Source organism: Benincasa hispida, chromosome 2 (genome assembly GCF_009727055.1).
Source record: "Benincasa hispida cultivar B227 chromosome 2, ASM972705v1, whole genome shotgun sequence".
Classification (NCBI taxonomy): Eukaryota; Viridiplantae; Streptophyta; class Magnoliopsida; order Cucurbitales; family Cucurbitaceae; genus Benincasa; species Benincasa hispida.
In genome coordinates, this window is record NC_052350.1 from 50,778,315 (window position 1) to 50,797,524 (window position 19,210).

The 19,210-nt window shown below is 37.5% G+C and overlaps 1 protein-coding gene across 4 annotated transcripts; it reads left to right on the plus strand.

Annotated features, from left to right (window-relative positions):
- Nucleotides 1-964: 964 nt before the first annotated feature.
- LOC120071316 (receptor-like serine/threonine-protein kinase ALE2) lies at nt 965-7,804 on the plus strand. Of its 4 annotated transcripts, none has more exons than XM_039023512.1 (14): nt 965-1,596; nt 1,896-2,021; nt 2,102-2,341; nt 2,567-2,701; nt 2,855-2,926; nt 3,230-3,361; nt 3,449-3,658; nt 3,765-3,830; nt 3,922-4,011; nt 4,100-4,198; nt 4,286-4,945; nt 5,059-5,448; nt 5,583-5,826; nt 6,888-7,804. In XM_039023512.1, the coding sequence occupies exons 1-14, from the start codon at nt 1,515-1,517 to the stop codon at nt 7,585-7,587; spliced, it is 3,246 nt and encodes a 1,081-aa protein (XP_038879440.1). In that variant the 5' UTR covers nt 965-1,514; the 3' UTR covers nt 7,588-7,804. The 4 variants fall into 4 exon arrangements, with proteins under 4 accessions (XP_038879440.1, XP_038879441.1, XP_038879443.1 ...); XM_039023513.1 differs by having other exon boundaries at nt 2,147-2,341; XM_039023515.1 differs by having other exon boundaries at nt 1,950-2,021; nt 2,147-2,341.
- Nucleotides 7,805-19,210: the final 11,406 nt, after the last annotated feature.

Genomic DNA, 19,210 nt, shown 5'->3' on the forward strand with positions numbered 1-19,210 from the left:
AAGCACCAATTTCTAAGATTCTTAAACAAAAAGTTGAACAAAATAAAATTTTGTTTAAATATTATTTTCGTCAATTCCTTTCGACTTTTAGTTCACTCTAGTATTTATACTCTGAAATCGTCTATTTCAATTTATATACTTTTCACTTTTACTCATTTTCATATTTGTAGTTTTGAAACTTTTATTTTGGAATTTATACTCTTAAGAAGGGATAATTCCCGTTCCTTTAGTAAAAATTTTACTAGGACATTTTATTCACTAAATATTTTTAAAAAATGTTATAATAAATATGTATCGAAGAGTTTCAATTATATGTAGACTTCGTGCAAAAACTTTTACAAACTGAGACTTAAATCGTCATTTTTTTAAAAATTTACAAGTCAAATTTAACAAGATACAAAGTTTAAATATAAGGACCAAGATAAACACGGTAGATATTAAAATGAAACAGAGTTAAAAATAGGCTAAAATATCACTTAGCTCCTACTTTGGTTTCATTCCATTTTGGTCCTATGCTTTGAAGTTTGTTTAATTTTAGTGTACGTACTTTCAAGAAATCTTGATCCTTACTACTTGTTTATTGTTAATTTTTTTCAAAAACTTTTGTTATTTATTAGCAATTGGAAACAACAGTATAAAGACTCAAATTGAACAAATTTCAAAGTACAGAAACTAAAATGATATTTTAATTTATTTTAAAAGACAAAATGAGCCAACACAAAACTTATATTATTGACTTTGTAATCAAAGATTCGATTTTTCACTTCATCTTGTAGGGAAAAAAATTAAAATCTAACCAAAGTTAGAATATGAAGACTAAAATAGTATAACAATAAAATTATAGTGTAAGATATGGAAGGTGATGAGTCAAAACGAGTTTCAAAGCAAGTCACCATCTGTGAAAAAAATGGCCAACAGGAAAAGCACAAAACCAGGAAAATCAACCATCTCGATTATGAAAAATAAACCCACAAATGAAATTAAAAAGAGAAGGAAATAAGAAGAAGAGTTGGCTCAATTCCCATTAACAGGGTCAGTGTCTTCCACCTCAGTTGGATCCAAAAAGAAACCCATTATAATATTTCACTTTTTATTTTCATTTTTCAGTCACTGAATGATATATGAAGCGACTGTTACTTCAATCCCCTGCTTTGGATTCAACATCTTGGGTTGAATGTAAATATTTCCAAACAAATTTATAGAGATTCTGGCTTTTTGGGTCAGTTTCTTTTGGTTCATAGCTACCTCAAATCCATTTCAAAACGGATGCTTCGTTTTTTTTTTTTTTCTGGGTTGTTTTCACCAAACACAGCTTTGGGTTTTTTCATCACATTGCTTTCTTTTCACTGTTCTTCGGGGGTCTATATTGTTCTTGCTTCAAGTTATAAATTCCTAATTTCAACTCATTTTATTTAATTCGTTTTCATCTGTTTCTTCTTCATTTATCGATGTTGAATAAATAACTTTGTCGTCATTTGAGGAAGTGGGATTTTGGGTTTTTGAGTTTATATGGGATGGAGGAGGTTCTGATTCTTCAAATGGTGATTCTTTGTCTCATTATTGCTGCTAATGCTTCCAACCTTGGGGAAATTGCTGGTAAATCTCTTCCTTAATTCACATTTGGAATTTTGTAATCTGGGTAGTTGAGATTTGAATGAACTGGTTGGCCATTAGATTTCATTTTGTTTCTTCCTTTTTCTTTGGGCTGATTTACTGCTATTGTTGTCCTTGGTTCATGTGTAATTTCCTTAACTGGGTTTGAATGGTTGGGAGTTCTCATCTATGTTAGTGCCTTATTTTCACTTGAAATCTCTACTCAACCACTGATTTTTCTTAGTTCATTGATTTGTTCTGAATTTGTGCTGGTTTGGTTTCACTACTTCCCATGTTAATAGGATTAAGAAACTCTCCACCCCCTTCAACTTTTTCTGCATTTCCTCCGGTTTTAGGAACACCTGGTTCAGTCCAACAAGAAAAATCGTTGAGAATCAATGGACCAAGCTCAGCACCACAGCAAAATGGTAGAGTCCATAAACTTTGTAACTTCTAAGCTGCTGTTTCTTCAAATCGTGATATAAACATTCTGATTCTGATAATGTAGAGTCAACTTTGCAACCACCTGTTATGTTACCAACAATTGTTCCAGGTCCATTGCCTGATACGATCGAAGGGTTTATACCATCCGCTTCACCCCATGCTCCGCCTGAGGCACCACCATTTAATAGTATGCCTCAGCCATCTTTACCAGTTCAACCAAATGCTCCATTGATTTCACCAAGTGCACCAGAACCAGAAGGTAAAGCACCAGCGAATGAGACTCCTCTGTCGATTGTTTCTCCAGGTAAATGACTAATGATATGTTTGGAAATGATTTTAAAATGATAAAATCACTCGAAAAATGCGTTGAAAAGTGTGAAATTAAACATTGAATTGATTTTGAGTGATTAAGAGTGTGTTTTGAAGTGATTTTAACCATTTCAAAATCACGTCCAAATATGCTCTAATACTAGTGTCCTATATTCCTCATGTGAAGTTAATTCATCATTTGCTTAACTATAATCCACAGGTCCAGCTGTGTCATCTTCAAATTCTCCACATTATCCTCCTACAAGTTCCCCACATGAGCAAACAAATACTTCATCAAGTTCTCATCAAAGCACTTCACCAAATGTAGCTCCAATCCCTGAGCCAATTTCTCCAGGTTCCACTTGTTCCATCTATTTTTTCGAAGTTCTTATGACATCCCCAAAAACTAGCCGATTGTGAGTTTGTCTTCTCTTCCCTTTTGCTATCTGAAATTTCTTTTCCTTGTCTCCTCTTATTTGAACCATTTCCATACGACTTGCAACGCCAGCGAGCAAGTTGCCTAAGAACTCACCGGCTAGTCATCCGGTAGGTCTTGAAAGACCACCATCCATATTACCAGGTGAATGTCTGTTTGTGATCTTATCTCAATTCTTAGTTATGTACAACACAGGAAGAATTATTTAGTCCCAAAAGCTAGGAAAACAAACAATTTGACACCAGAGCATAGGAAAAAATGATTCTCCTTGATAAGTTAGTAAAGTACGGAAGGTTTTATTCAGATTTCAATAATGGAAAGTTAACAAGTGCGGTCTAGATCTTAGTTAAAAACTTCATTCATATCTTTATCGTGGAATATTTTCACAGTTTTTTATCTGATCTATTTTGAAATTCTTTGTTTGGTTGGTCAAATTTGATGTTTCAGAACCCATTATCTCTCCAGCGATAGCTATTTCCCCAAAAGCTAGCGACAGAAAGAGATTAGAAACACCAGCAGCTACACCTTATAATGCACTGCCCAAGTATATGCCACCTGTGAATCATTCCCCAGGAGAAGGTACTATGTGAAAGTGTTTCAATTAAATTGCTCCTGAAGAAAGAAACTCCCTCCCTGGTGCTTATTTTCTAGTTCTTTTTTATGAAGCTCCTTCCAGTCACAATGACATGGGACATTCTCATGATGCTCAACAGCCGATCTCTCCACCGCAGAAAACTCTGTTTCATAGAGTAAATCTTTCTCCAACATCTCCTCCTTCGCCCTCAAATTATAAGAATCGCAGAAGGGAGAATCATATCATCAGTCACGCACCTGGACCATCATATCCAATTTCCTCCCCCATGACAAAAACGCCGGGTATTGATTTAACCTGGATTTTGCCAACTTCACACCTATTTTAAGTCTTGGTATCACTGGTATTGAAGGCCATTGAATCTTTTTCCCCTTTGGTTTAATATCATAGGTCCAGTTATTTCTACAGCACAACATTCGCCGGGCAGACAACACCATGCTCCACCTTCGGAATCAGGTACTTGGATGTATATATATCTTGTGTGAAGTGTTTAAAATCAAGAATGAGAAAATGACCAATGTGATTTACATACTTTCTTCCTGTGCAGAACCTCCTTCACATTATGCTCCACTGCCGCCTGTGACTCATGTTTCACCTTCTCCTTCACCACACCAAAAAATATCTGGGCATACTAGAAGTAAGGACAATGTTTAAATCAAATAAGTGTTCTTTAACACAACAATATAAAAGAACTGACTTTGTTGTTTTTTCTTTCCATTTTTCAGGACATTTTTATCCTCCTAAAGCTTCACCGTCGAAACCTTGGGCAAAAAGCCCAAAGATGCCACCAATTCATACATTGCCACCTCCACCTCCCGATGAAGGTATACATCTACTCAAATTCTTTCTCATCCAGATTAGACGGAGGAAATTACTATTCAAGAACATGCTTGTTCAATTTGCTTTTGTAGATTGTTTAGCTACCCAGTGCACCGAGCCGTATACAAATACTCCCCCAGGATCTCCCTGCGGTTGTGTATGGCCCATGCAAATTGGACTTCGCCTCAGTGTTTCGCTATATACCTTCTTCCCTCTAGTTTCAGTGCTGGCAACAGAAATTGCTGCTGGGGTGTTTGTAAAGCAAAGCCAAGTTCGCATCATTGGAGCCAATGCAGCTAACCAGCAACCAGATAAGACTGTTGTCCTTATTGACTTAGTCCCACTTGGTGAGAAGTTTGACAATACTACAGCCTTTTTGACTTACCAAAGGTTTTGGCATAAGAAGGTTTCGATCAGAGCTTCCTATTTTGGGAACTATGAAGTATTGTATGTTCGATATCCAGGTTTACCTCAATCACCTCCTTCTGGAGATTCAGGACTAGATAATGAGCCTTATTTCGGTAATAGTAATGACGCGAGGGCAGTAAAACCAATTGGCGTCGATGTGCAGAACAGACAGCACAAAGATAGGCTAAGTGGTGGTATGATTGCCATCGTTGCCCTATCAACTACTATTGCAGTGGTTTTATGTGTTGCAACTGCTTGGATTTTGCTCTTCAAACGCAATGATGGCCCTTGTCAGCCAAAACCGACTCCAAATGTTTTGTTAACCTCCCTCAATAAACCATCAGGTAATATGGATTGTCTACTTATGTGGATCTTTTGCGACGTTAGTTAATTGCATTTGTTAGCTCACTGTTCTCAGTCCTCCTACGTTTTTCTAAGTTCTTTTAGAGTCTTGCAGGTGCTGGTGGATCAGTTATGGCTACCATGCCGAGTTCTGCCTCTTTATCATTTGGATCTAGCATTGCCCCATATTCAGGGTCAGCCAAGACATTCAGTGCCTCCGACATTGAGAAAGCCACCAATAATTTTGATCCTTCAAGAATATTGGGAGAGGGTGGCTTTGGACGTGTTTACAGAGGCGTTCTCGAAGATGGTACTGAAGTAGCAGTCAAAGTTCTCAAGAGAGATGATCATCAGGGTGGTCGAGAATTCTTGGCTGAAGTTGAAATGCTTAGTCGTCTCCACCATAGAAATTTGGTCAAGTTGATTGGAATATGTATCGAGGAACGTAGCCGCTCCCTGGTGTATGAACTTATTCCAAATGGCAGTGTGGAATCTCACTTGCATGGTAAGAAAATGGTCTTCATGTGTTTCCTTTATTGTTTAAGCAGCATGATTGTATTTCTACGTACCGATATAAAGCAATTATAATTTTGAATTTTCATACACCTGTTTTTGTTCTTCTTTGTTCTTTTCTATCAGGTTTTGATAAGGAAACTGCTCCACTCGATTGGGAAGCCCGGATCAAGATAGCACTCGGCGCTGCTCGAGGTCTATCCTATCTACATGAGGATTCAAGTCCTAGAGTCATACATCGAGACTTCAAATCCAGCAATATCTTGTTAGAACATGATTTTACACCAAAAGTTTCTGACTTTGGGTTGGCTAGAACTGCAATGGATGAGGAAAGCAGACACATATCCACACGTGTCATGGGAACTTTCGGGTATAAATTCCTTCCATTTTGATGTTGTTAGAAGTTCTTTTTTATTTAACCCTGCCAGATACTGTTAGAGCTAAAGCTGAGGTTGTCGTAGTTAGTTTAATAGTCACAATCTTCACTTAAGGATCCTTGCTTTTATATTATGCAGGCAAGTAGGGGTGTTTAAAAAACCCGATCAACCTAACCTAATCCGTACGGTTTGGGTTAGGTTATCAACTCATTCAAGTAGAGTTAGGTTCAAATAAATGAAAATTTTACGGGTTGAGTTGGTTCATGAGTTCACCTAAAATAACCAAAACCTACGATAAGATTTTATATACATTATTTATTTTATTTATGCTTCAACATTTTTAATAGTTTAGAAGGATCTACATAATATAAATTGAATTGAGTTGCTAATTTAATTTAATATATGAAAATAATTAAATATATCTTTTACATATAACATTTTACTTCTTTGTAAATAAACAATTTAAATAAATGGCTTGAGTAACCCAAATCAACCCAATCTAAATGTTTTATGGTTGGGTTGGATTAGGTTCATTGTTTAATAAGAGTTTTCTGGGTTAAGAAAACTTACCACCAAAATAATTTGGTAGAATTTAAAAAGTACTTCAAGCCAATCTAACCCCCGAGCACCCCGATTGTCTCAGCTTGAGCCTACTAATATAATTACAAACTTGAGTATGGAACATTATAAGTGCTATTAAGTTAAACTAGGCTAATGCCTCCAGAAACAAAAACAAAAGAAAAAAGGTTAAACTAGGCTAAGATTTTGACATTTCCCATTGACTTAAGAAGCAACTTTGGTTCACACAAGGTTGCTTGCATCCCGGGAATCATTAATAGACGTTGAATGTTTACCTGAATTATTGTAAACTTGATTACCTTCAAAGTAAACGTTTATTCTTAATTTCAACTTAAGGCTGCAACTTGTGGAAACAAAGAACACTGAACCCCAATTTTTGTACAATAATAATGAGATTATTATGCATCTTCTTTTTGTTCGTTTTGTATTTTATGACTTCTCTTACTCGAGAATTTTCCATCTCTGATATACTTAGGTATGTGGCTCCAGAGTATGCAATGACTGGTCATCTACTTGTGAAGAGTGATGTTTATAGCTACGGGGTCGTTCTTCTTGAGTTATTAACTGGTAGGAAACCAGTTGATATGTCGCAACCACCGGGTGAAGAAAATCTTGTTGCGTGGGCTCGTCCTCTCCTCACAAGCAAAGAAGGCATAGATGTTATAATTGACAAATCAATAGATTCTAATGTTCCTTTTGAAAATATTGCCAAAGTGGCAGCCATTGCTTCAATGTGTGTGCAACCAGAGGTATCACATCGACCCTTCATGGGTGAGGTTGTTCAAGCATTGAAACTAGTTTGCAACCAATGCAACAAGGCTCGAGAAACAAGCTCACAGGCTAGTTCGAGCCCGCAGAATTCAACTATCAATACGAATGATGATGAGGCATCGAGTTCAAGATATATGCTAGACTCTTTTCATAGCGAATATTTAGTACCTAACTCAATTTCGAGTCTTTATGGCATTGATACACGTCTCTCAATTTCAGACTTGTTAAATACTTCAATGGGTATCGGAATGCAAGAATCTAGACAGCTTGAAAGATGCTTTAGTTCCGGTCCTCCTAGAATTGGAAAAGGCAAGAGGCACTTCTGGGAAAGAATGAGAAGATACTCAGGAAGTAGCATAAGTGAACATGGAATGCCCACTAGAATATGGTCAGGTTCTACCTAACAAATTAGCATGCCTTTCCACATTCTTAAATTTCTGTCTGACTCCTTTCGATCCAAACCTCCCTAAGATGAACAACGCATGCTAATTTCGAATTTTTAACTAACTGACTCCTAAAATAGCTTCGAAGTGTCATATGCAACTTCTTGGAATTGTGGAGCAAAAGTTCAATAGCATGATTGATGAATCGAGGCATACAAGCCCAATTGTTTTCCTCTTAGATTTTTTTTTCTTTTGCAGAATAAAACATTAGAGTGAAGAGAATACTGTAAAATTCGAAGTCTTTTCTTTTCAATCAATCAGTATATATAACACTTTGCATCCAGAAAAAGAAATCCAAAATTTTAGAGTTCACTCCACTCTTCTTAAATGTAATCTTTTTCAAATATGTAATTTACATGTATTCTTCATATGTAACATCATAAATATTAATATCAGATTTATATACTATCCTTTCAATAGAACTCTCAAATTTGTTTACTATCCTTTTAATATAGGGAAATTTGGGCCAATGACTTAATATTTTAGCCATAATGCCAAATGATCCCTTTTTTTAAAGAATTGTTAATTGACCCTCTGCTTACGTCATCACGGTATGAGATTACAAAAATGTCTCTCTAGTCTATATAGTACTCGTGCGCTCAAACTCAACGGTCGTCTCACTCCGCTCAAAATTATCGTGCAAGTGTCGTTCAATCTCGCTTTGCAAAACCATTGTCCATTTACTATCGTAATCAAAGTTCTCTACTGGGTTAGTGAATTTAATTTTTGTCTTCCATATTGTGTTACGTCTGTTTAGGTTGATTTCGTTTGATCGGTCGTCACATTCATAACTAGTTTCAGGGTTTAATCGGTCGCGTCTATTTTTTATTTTGGGTTTCGATGTGTTTTGCATTGGTTGAGGACGAAGAAGATATAATTAGAGTCAGACAAGGTAGTGGACGAGTTTTGTGAGAGCGAGATGGGCTAGAGCGAGATAAGAAAGAGTGAGAGTGAAACTTTAACAGTATGTTTTGTTAGTGATTTTTTAGTACGAACCTATTAACTGATAAATTGAATGTTCATACAATGCATGAGTAATTTAAGATGTCAAAATCTTTGAAAATTCATGAAGTTGATAGGTTTTCGGGGCAAGTAACGTGTCTGACCTACGTTGCCAATGTCAATAAGATTGTAAAGCATAAGCTTACCGGAAGGCAGTTAAAGATGTTTAAGAAAACAGTTTTTGGTCGCTTTGTAGATACTAAACTTGTATTCAACAGCCCACTAATCTACCATATGTTATTAAGGGAAGTGAAGAAGTTAGAAGTGGAATCGATTAGTTTCTTTGTCAAAGAAAAGGTCGTCACATTTTCGAAGGACGACTTTTTATTGATCACTGGTTTGTGGCGGTCTCCTATGCGAGTTGTACGGAGTGAGGAGTCCTCATAAGAACTTTTGATGAGGTACTTTGGTAATCGGTCAACCTCAGACACATTCCACTTGAATTTACTTGAAGAAGAATACAAAAATTTGGTATTTGAAAATGACAATCATGCTGTTAAAATTACCCTAGTATTACACAGATGTTGCAATGAAAGGTATGAAGGATCTCATATCGAGAGTTCCATGAGCGGGCTGAGATCGCTCTGATTTCACAGTGATCGGAACACAAATGATATACATTCCATACTAACAGTTATGCATATTAAACTCATCAATAGCATGCTCAGAATACAATAAAATATAGAGAAAAGGGGTTCATACCAGAGGAAGACGGTCTTCGTATGTGTGAACCCAAAGCAACGGAAAACTCCCATCGATCTACCAACACCTGGCGAGTCTGCTGACTATTACTGCACGATCCGAACATACACGAACAAGGCTGCAGGGACAACACCACCATAAGGGAAACCCGAGTATCCTCGGCATCAAAAACCCAAAGAGTGGGCTCTGGTGAGTTTGGTAGAGGACAGAGGAAAAGATTTCGTGTAAAAGATAAGCGCGCACGAGAAGAACTCTGCTATCGTATAGCGGAGACGCTTATCGTATAGTAGAGCTACACGATTGTTTAGGAAAAACTGTATGATCGTTTAGGAAATTGGTATACGATCGTTTAAGGAACGCATGAACTAAACGATTGTTTAGACGAATGAGATTCTATCATATAGGCTCTCACGATCGCTCTTTCGCAGTTTTTTTTTGGGCGTGGGATCTTTAAAAGCACGACTAAATTCATTCTTCAAAATGAAAACGATTTTCAAACTTTAACCCGCCGGTTACCTTAACCTTCGCGGCCCCATGTTCCTACGTTCAAACGTGAATTAATTGGTTAATTATTAAATAATTATTCAATTAATTTAATTAATAAATATAATCATATTATATTTATATCCTATAGTTTGATATCATATATCTACTATAGTATTTTTTCTCCACTGGATATAAATCATATTTATATCTAATTTCCTCCAAAATAATGTATCTCATACATTTAGCCAATTACATCATATATAATTAACCAGTCCAATTATATCATATATAATTGAACTTCCTCTTGTCAATTTGAACATTTCAAATTAACCCAAACACTGGTTCTCGACTTTATCCAAGCTACCCAGGTGATCTAATGGACCTATGGCTTATAGCTCCAACGGTACATGAATAGCTAACTAAATTCTTTAGCCACGAGATTCACCATCCGTTAACTGTCAGTGATTCCACTAAAGACCAACAGCTAAACTCTTCTTACCATAGATATATTTCTGTGTCCATTGGATATAACCAATCATGAGTACGATGACCCTTCACAGATGCTCGTAAGTACAGCTGGACCAATTTACCGTTTTTCCCCTGTAGTTACATCTCACTCCTTAAGTACCACAGATTCCTTTAATGAACAATACAACATAGTCCAATTATGTATGAACACCTCTCGGGCCAAGAGAAGGTGTGTGGCGCCACATCGTTCAAGCCCCGGAATCAGCCCTTAAAGGAGCCATCTATCTACTTACCTCTGCCTCAGGGAATGAGTGAATTCCATCTTGTGTAGTTGAGTTCCCAGCTCCCAAATCAAACGTATCCCCAAAATGGAAGGTTTGAATCGGTGACTTGGCCACTCACACCCATACAAATCAAAGAACCACCCTCAATGACAGGAGTTCCCAACTCACTCAGGATTGAGGTCATATTACCTATGGTCATCCTAGTGAAGTGAAGTCTCTGTCATGAACGGTGTTATATAACGAGACATTAACACTTCATGGTCAGGTCTTATACAAACTCTTTGTATAGGACACCCCCGCTCTCATTTCCCCAACACGAATGATCAGGATCAGATCATCTGTGGCAAGTCCCAACATTTGTGACCATTCCACAAAGCGGGTCGCGTCCGTAGTATTACCAGGATAAGGTTTCCCTCCTATATCCATATACTGCAGACCATTTTGGTTATCACTCAAGACATGATCCACTTGTATGTCACCACATACATGCTGAGTCACATACAGATAACCAGAGATTTTATGTTTATTGGTTTGTGGTAAAGCAAATAAAACAAATAATCGAGAAAAACAACAAGATGTGAAGTAAATATCATATATTAACAATCACAAGTGTTCATATATACTATTTACAAACTACAGGACACGAGACTTTAGGGCATCTACCCCAACAGGGTAAAAACAAGCAAAAGAATATTGTTGATCGTACTCTATTTGACAATGTTAAAGACATAGATTACTACAACAATCTTGATTGGGGTACAATTATTTGGCAGAGGACACTCGACGCCTTGAAGACTGCACTGAACGACAAGGTTGGTTTATACAAGGAGAATGTGAGGGGAAATAAAAATTATGTTGTGAAGTATTCACTCCGTGGATTTTCCCAAGCATTCCAGGTAGATGTTCCTTAACTTAACTTTATCTTTGGTTTAACATTAACATAGTTATAAATTTGAGTTGTTTGGATTTAGGTGTGGGCATACGAGATTCTATCGTCAATAGCAGAGAACGTTGTCACTCAAAAGAGCAAGGTAGCTGTGCCTCGTATATTACGGTGGTCATGCTCCCACTCGGTGTCATTCAAAGCACTCGAGAAAGACATTTTTTAGTCTCAAAATGTAAGTGTAATCTATGTAGCCACAGTATGTTTATTCAGTAGTTAAATGTACACTAACCATCTTATTGGGTTCCTTAATGCAGATAAAAGTCAAAGAGAGGCTTGTCATGTCCGATGCTGAGAAGGAGTTTCGGGACACCCCAATTGATAGACGGGCCATAAGACAAGCACACTTTAACACCAAGAGTTCAGGGAGCTCTAGTAGTTCAAAGAGTGGCAGTAGTTCAGAGAATAGTTCAGAAGGTGGGGAAGGTGAACAACAGAGTAATTCAGAAGGTGGAGTGGGAGACGAAGAATCTGATGGGGACCAAAACATCCACCAGCCTACTTACACCCCAGCGAGGATATGTTTCATGATGTGTTGGTGGGTGACGTACGTCCTCAGCCTAAGGAGGAGTGTTCTATCCCGGAGGTTTCGGCCCAAGGGAGGGAGGCAATGTTGATCCTGATGTATATTCATACCTGCAAAGCATTGTCAACTAAATATCGAGCTTGGATGCCCGTGTATCAAACCTGGAGATGGACACGAGAGACATCAAAGCACACTTGTCAACTATTTTGTCTCTATTACAGTCTATGAAGGGTTCCACGGTGTTTGAGACGACGAGGTCTCCACACCACAGACAGGCAATGATGCCACCATGTCCCCCATCCCGACTCTATCTCAGTCACCCACCCAACTTGTACGTAGGTCACCTACCCCACCTCCACCTAAGTCACCTAACCCACCTCTATCTCTCAATTCATATGTACAGCTTGATATCATGACCTCTTCTAACACCCTACATCTCGATTCACAGGTATGATCATTATGTGATTCAAAAATTTCTTTCTTCATATTTGTTATTCAACATGTTCACCATTTTGTTATATTTCTGTAGGTTATGGTTGAGAGTAGAAAAACAACACGTAAGAGAAAGGTCGTTGATAAATACACACCCTCATCGAACCAAAAAAGAAAATAACAAAAAAGAAGGAAATGGTTCAACTTCCTTTGAATCGTCCAACTATTAAGTACCCTCTCCTTGGGATACTTATGATACAGTTTAAAGTGACGATCCAATACTCCTTGGAGCATGAGGTTCCAGCTGTTGTATTCAAAGAAATGGTGAATTGGATTGACGATAAGAATACGGACAACGAGGTTTGAGAAAATGCAGTTCAGCCATTATCCAAATCCTTTTTCCAGGAGTTGACCGAACCAAGTTCGTGGGTTGAGTGTGACGTAAGTTTACGATCCTTGTCTTTTTTACCAAGTACATACAGTTTACTCCCCTCTCCTAACGTATATCTTGTTCTAGATACATACCCTAAATATCCTACTTCAGTTCATAAAAGATGAATTCTATAGGCGACCAGACATATGTATGGCCAGCTTCACCATCCTACCAATTGGAATAACGGTAACCATTTACTGCACTTTTGAATAGAAATAAGTTGATTGACTATTATGTGTTTTTAATGTTCTTTTTGAAGGAACTCTTAACGAAGAGCATCCATGAGCACATTCGGATCTCTCCGATTTCATTTTGACCGAAATACAACACATACATTCTAACAGACAATTATGCAAATTCACAGTAATTAAAGGCATGCTTTGAACACTAAAAAACAAGGGAAAAAGTTCTCATACTAGTTGAAGACCCTCTTCAAGCTTTAAACTCAGATGCAGCGGAAGAACCTCCACCCGCACTCTATCGCCCAGCAAACAAGTCGGCTGCAGCAACACGATCGTTTACACGAAGGGCAGCAACATGAATAGTCACGAACGCATATAGCAGCGGGGACGACACCACCAAATGGAGCCCTTGGTATTCCCGGAGTGAGAATCCAAAGTGTGGTCTTTGATGAATTCAGTAGAGGTTGGAGAAAGAACAAATCATGTAGACGATAAGCAAGTGGGAGAGAAAATGAGCTATCGTATAGCTAGGGTTCTTATCGTTTAGAATAAGCTACACGGTCGTGTATGCTTTACTAAGTGATCGTTTAATAAAAGTTAGACAATCGTTTAGAAAACTCGGCACGCGATGCGATCATTTAGGAAAGTTAAGCGATCGTTTAGGGACGGGCATGTGATTGTTTGGGTGCGAGGTGTGCGATCATTTAGATGATAAAGCTCTATCGTATAGGCTCTCGACTATGCGATCGTTTACATTTCCACACCGATGCGATTTTTCGAACTTTTGCAAAATGAAACAAATTTTCATTTTATTCTTCGGTTACAATAACCAACTTTGGATTCTCCCACTAACGCACGTCCGAGAGAAGTTTTAGGCCAATTATCATATAATTAACCAATTTAATAATTAATGAATATAATCATATTATATTCTTACCCTATAGTTTGATATCACATATCTACTATAATAATTTCTCCTCTACTTGATATAATCATATTTATATATAATTTTCTCCAAAATAATGTATCTCATACATCTAGTCAATTATATCATGTATAATCAACCAGTTCAATTATATCATATATAATCGAACTCCCACTTGTCAATTTGAACATTTCAAATTAACCCAAACACTGATTCTCGACTTTATCCCCAGGGGACCTAATAGACCTGTGGCTCGAAGCTCCAACGGTCCGTGAATAGTTGACTAAACTCTTTAGCCACGAGATCCACCATCTGTTAACTGTCAGGCATTCCACTAAAGACCAACAGCTGAACTCTTCTTACCACAAATATATTTCTGTATAGGATGCCTCCGCCCGCATGTCCCCAACACGAATGATCGGGATCAGACCATCTATGGCAAGTTCCAACACTTGTGATCATTCCACAAAGTAGGCCGCATCCGTAGCGTTACCAGGATAATGTTTCCCTCCTATATCCATATACTACAGGTCATTTTGGTTATTACTCAAGACATGATCCACTTGTATGTCACCACATACATGCTTAAGTTACATACAGATAACCAAGGATTTTATGTTTATTGGTTTGTGGTAAAGCAAATAAAACATACAACTGAACATAAAATAAGATGTGAAGTAAATATCATATATTATACAACACAAGCATTCGTACAAATTGTTTACAAACTACAGGACACGAGACTTTAAGGCATCAACCCCAACACTTTTCGTCGTGTAGAGTCACCTAAATTCTCGAAATGGGGTCTATAAACATATTAAGAACAAGTCGACTTTGCATGCTGCCATAGCATGGGGGAAGAGACGTCACTAGATTATGTCGTGGGTAAATTCGATGTCAAGTGGTCAGATGTGGACTTCGTGTATACGGCAACAAACATCGATCAACATTGGATGTTGATTGCATTTGATCTAAATAGAGGCCGGTTTTTCGTATTTGACTCACTACCATCCATGACATCAAAGAAGAAGTTGGAGTCTTTCCTTGAATTGTTGACTTACACCCTACCATCGCTTCTTCACTACTGTGACTTGAAACGTTGGAAGCTGGACATAGAAACATCTCATTGGAAGATATCCCGACCTACCTCTACGAATACACTTCATGGGTCATTATATTTTGAAATATTTGTTGTAAAATTTTAGAACATTTAGCGACTGGTAGTGCCTCATCTGTAATCACTCAGGATAAGATGAGTGACTATAGGATGTAATTGGCATGTCAATTGTGGACGAACACTCCATATTATTGACGTACATATATATTATGTATATTATGTATATTATTGATGTAATTTTACTAACATGTTATTTAAATTGTTAGTGTAGAACTACCATGAATAGATTAGAAGATTCATCCATGAATATCTAACAAGTTAATTAAACTTATAAAAGGGAGAGCTAGATAAGCGAGACATCTGAAGAGATTCATGAATAGACAAACTTTAGTAATCAAACTTATAAGTGAGACATTTTAAAAGGGATTACAAGTGATAGCGAGAGCGAGACGTTTCCAGAATGGTTCACGAATAGGCAACAATTTAATTAAACTTATAAAAGGGGGAGCGAGATAAGAGAGACATCTGGAGAGATTCATAAATAGAAAAACTTTAATAATCAAACTTACAAGCGAGACATTTTAAAAGGGATTACAAGCGATAGCGAGATTAGCGAGACATTTCCAGAATGGTTCATGAATAGCCAACAATTTAATTAACCTTATAAAAGGGAGAGCGAAATAAGTGATACATTTGAAGAGATTTGTGAATAGACAAGTGGCACATAGAAAATTACAGTTTTGAGGATTAAAGTGGCACATAGAAAGTTATAGTTTTGAGAATTCGTGAATAGACAAATGGCACATAGACAAGTACAATTGACCGACATTTGAATCATTTGGATTAGAATCAGTAGGTCGCCCGGACGTGAGCGGTTCACTGCAGTTTTGTCGATTATGCCCGTAGTTCCCACATCTACCACATTTTATTTGTTTGCGTTGTTCTCCTCTTGATGGTATTCTTTGTACTCTTCGTCGCCCAACCTGTACCACTCTTCTAAGAGGTGCAATATGCTTTTCCACATATCCCTGAGGTCTCTTCCATTCAGATATGTGACCGAGTGGATTTACGGGCTCTGCATAAGTAGCCATGAGGGAGTCAAAGTTATAGAATGGACTGCACAAACCATGGATGGGGATGTTTCGTTCTCGCACAGCCACAATTACATGCGAACATGGGATATCGAGTGAATCAAATTCCTTACATGTGCATTCCTTTGTATGAAGGTTCACAATACCATCCAATCAATTGTCCCGCACATGGATCCTATAACAATCAATCGGCTCAACTCGATATCGTCTGCCCTTGTCACACTCAATTGCTAATCGATTTTCACAGTAGTCCGAATGTGACGTCATTCGAGATATCCAATAATTTCTCCGTTCATAAAACCATGATTGGATGAGGCCTCAAACATGTTCCAACAAGCACATTAAGGGCAGTTGTCGATATTCTTTGGTCAATGAATTGAAACACTCTACACTATTGGACGTCATGTTATCGTATCTTCGTTATGTTTGGTAAACACGCACCTACCTTTCAAGACCAATATCCTCCAAATATTTCGATACTGCACCATTTCGAAAAGTACGTAGTTGGTCTCAGTGTGCTTGGAACTCTAACATGCGAAATGCCCTGGTTGCATCCTTGAACATCCCAACAATCGTATTGTCCTTAAAGTCGGAAAGAATATTATTTTCTAGGTGGTATGTGCACAATTCATGAAATGTTGTGGGAAAAACTACACGAATGGCATGGCCAATAGATACTGCTTGATCGGACACGAACACCAAGTAGGGGATTCTCTAATGGCCCACTTCAAGTTTGACATAAGCCACTTCCAAGCTCGATCAGTTTCATTGTCCACTATGGCATATGCTAGTGGGTAAACTTGGTTGTTTCCATCCATGGAAACACCGACCAACATGGTCCCTTTGTATTTTCCTTTCAGATGTGATCCATCAACAATTATCACAGGCCGATAACTTGAACAAACTCCAATACAAGGCCCTAATGCCATAAACATGTACTTGAAATGGACATCATTTTCAAGTTCGATTCAAACCTTTACCTGGATTCTCCATTTTTAACGCTTCACCATATGCATGTAAAACAGCGTATGACTCTTCTGGAGTACCCCTAACAAGAGCATAAGCGGTTTCCCTTGTCGCCACGCCTTATCATAACTTATAGTTACGTCGTAATCTTTCCTCATATCCTCAACGATGTGACGAGGTTTATAAATACGTCCTATGCCTGTAAACTTGTCTTCGATTAGTTCACCAACTACCGCAGTCGCTGCTTGTCTATGGTTATGATTTAAAATTCCAATAGAACACGTGTGCGACCGCATATACTTCATGATCTTAAATATATCACACCCTGGAATTTTCAATGCACGAAGGCTCCACTTACAATTATCCTCTATACATTTGACAGTAAACAAAGACTTAGTTGACTTCCTTACCTTATATTCAAAATTATTATTTATAGACAAAATAGACAATTTCATTTTTAAATCACTCTTACTCAAAAAAAATTGATAATCATCAACATCTATCTCAGATGAAGAGGTACCAGGTATAATCAATTCCCCTCTACGACATGAAGACATGGAATTCAATCCTGTTGATCTCTCAGTAACAGCCACTGCAGGTCCATGCACCTCTGAAGAACCACAGTCCATAGAATTCAATCCTACTGATCTTTCATTACCAACCACGAAAGGATCACGCTTTCTGAAGGACCACAATCCATAAAATTCAAGTTTGTTGATCTCTCATTACCAAGCAAAGGTCCGTTACATTGGGTTTCTCTTTCCAAGTCCACTACATGAATGTTGTCATTGTCTATTAATAATGTTGATGATTGAGTGTTTATAAACAATGGAATATCACTCTCTTCTCAATTAAGCTCATATGATACCTTGTATTGTCTGTCTACACCTATACTATCATGACTCATATTCACATTTTCGTCGTGGTATGATTTTAGTGTTACATATAGTTGAACTCTAGAAAGATCGTCCCGACAAAGAAGGAAGTGAATATCACCGTCATTCCATATATACTGTGGAGGGGCTTCAAAGTCGAACTTAACTCTCATAACAACATTAAATTCTGAGCAACTTACATTTGCAACCCTGTAAATATGAGCTTTAAGTTCTTCATACTTCAAGGTAATAGCACGACAATTCCTGTTAGCTCGCCTCCAACATACAAATTTTGGTTCTCATCCCAATGACCTCCGTATCAAATTAGTAATACACATGGATCTCTCTTACTATCACTCCCAAGTGCTCTCGCTCTCGTGACTCTCACTCCCAAGTGCTCTCGCTCTCGTTATATCTCGCTCTCCCGCTGTCGCTCAATCTCGCTCTCGCTCTCACATTGTCACTCAATCTCACTCTCTTGTTGTCGCTCAATGTCGCTCTCTCTCTTTCCACCTTCTCGTTGTCGCTCTTTCTCACACCCCTTTCGTTATGCTATTTACAATGTCTATTTACATACCTTTTTTGAGACCACGTTTCTACAAACACCAATGAAACCAAGTTCAAGAAAAGTATGTTCCATTCTGAAAAACCCATTCTGAAAACTCCATTTGGTTCTCAAAAACTCCGTTCTGAAAAACCTCGTTCAATAAGTCTTCATTCAACAAAATGACAATTAAAATAAAGTTTAGATTTTAAAGAATTCACCATTACACATTTTGCTCTATGCCAACGATTTTAAGTTGTAGACAGATTTCGTAAAAATTATCAAATCAATTATACAGTGACAAATAATCACATCACAATGGAAGATAGACAAACAATGAGAGCAAGATCCAAATAGCAAGAGTAAGACGATTATCAGGGACAATTCTTGTAATCTCATACCATGATAACGTCAGCAAAAGATCAATTCATAGTATTTTTAAAAAGTCATTTGACATTATGGACCTAGATATTAGGTCATTGGCCCAAATTTCCCTTCAATATATTAGTTCTAATTCATTTGGATCCATGTATTTTCAAATTATTTATTTGGGTACTTTATTTTCATTTTCAAAGGACCAAAAGGATCACATTTAGAGAACAATGTTA

Coding starts and splice junctions, on each gene's coding strand:
- LOC120071316 (XM_039023512.1), top strand. CDS start 1,515: ATGGAGGAGGTTCTGATTCTTCAAATGGTGATTCTTTGTCTCATTATT. Junction 2,702..2,854: donor CCCTGAGCCAATTTCTCCAG/GTTCCACTTGTT, acceptor TTGCAACGCCAG/CGAGCAAGTTGCCTAAGAAC. Junction 4,199..4,285: donor ACCTCCACCTCCCGATGAAG/GTATACATCTAC, acceptor TTGCTTTTGTAG/ATTGTTTAGCTACCCAGTGC.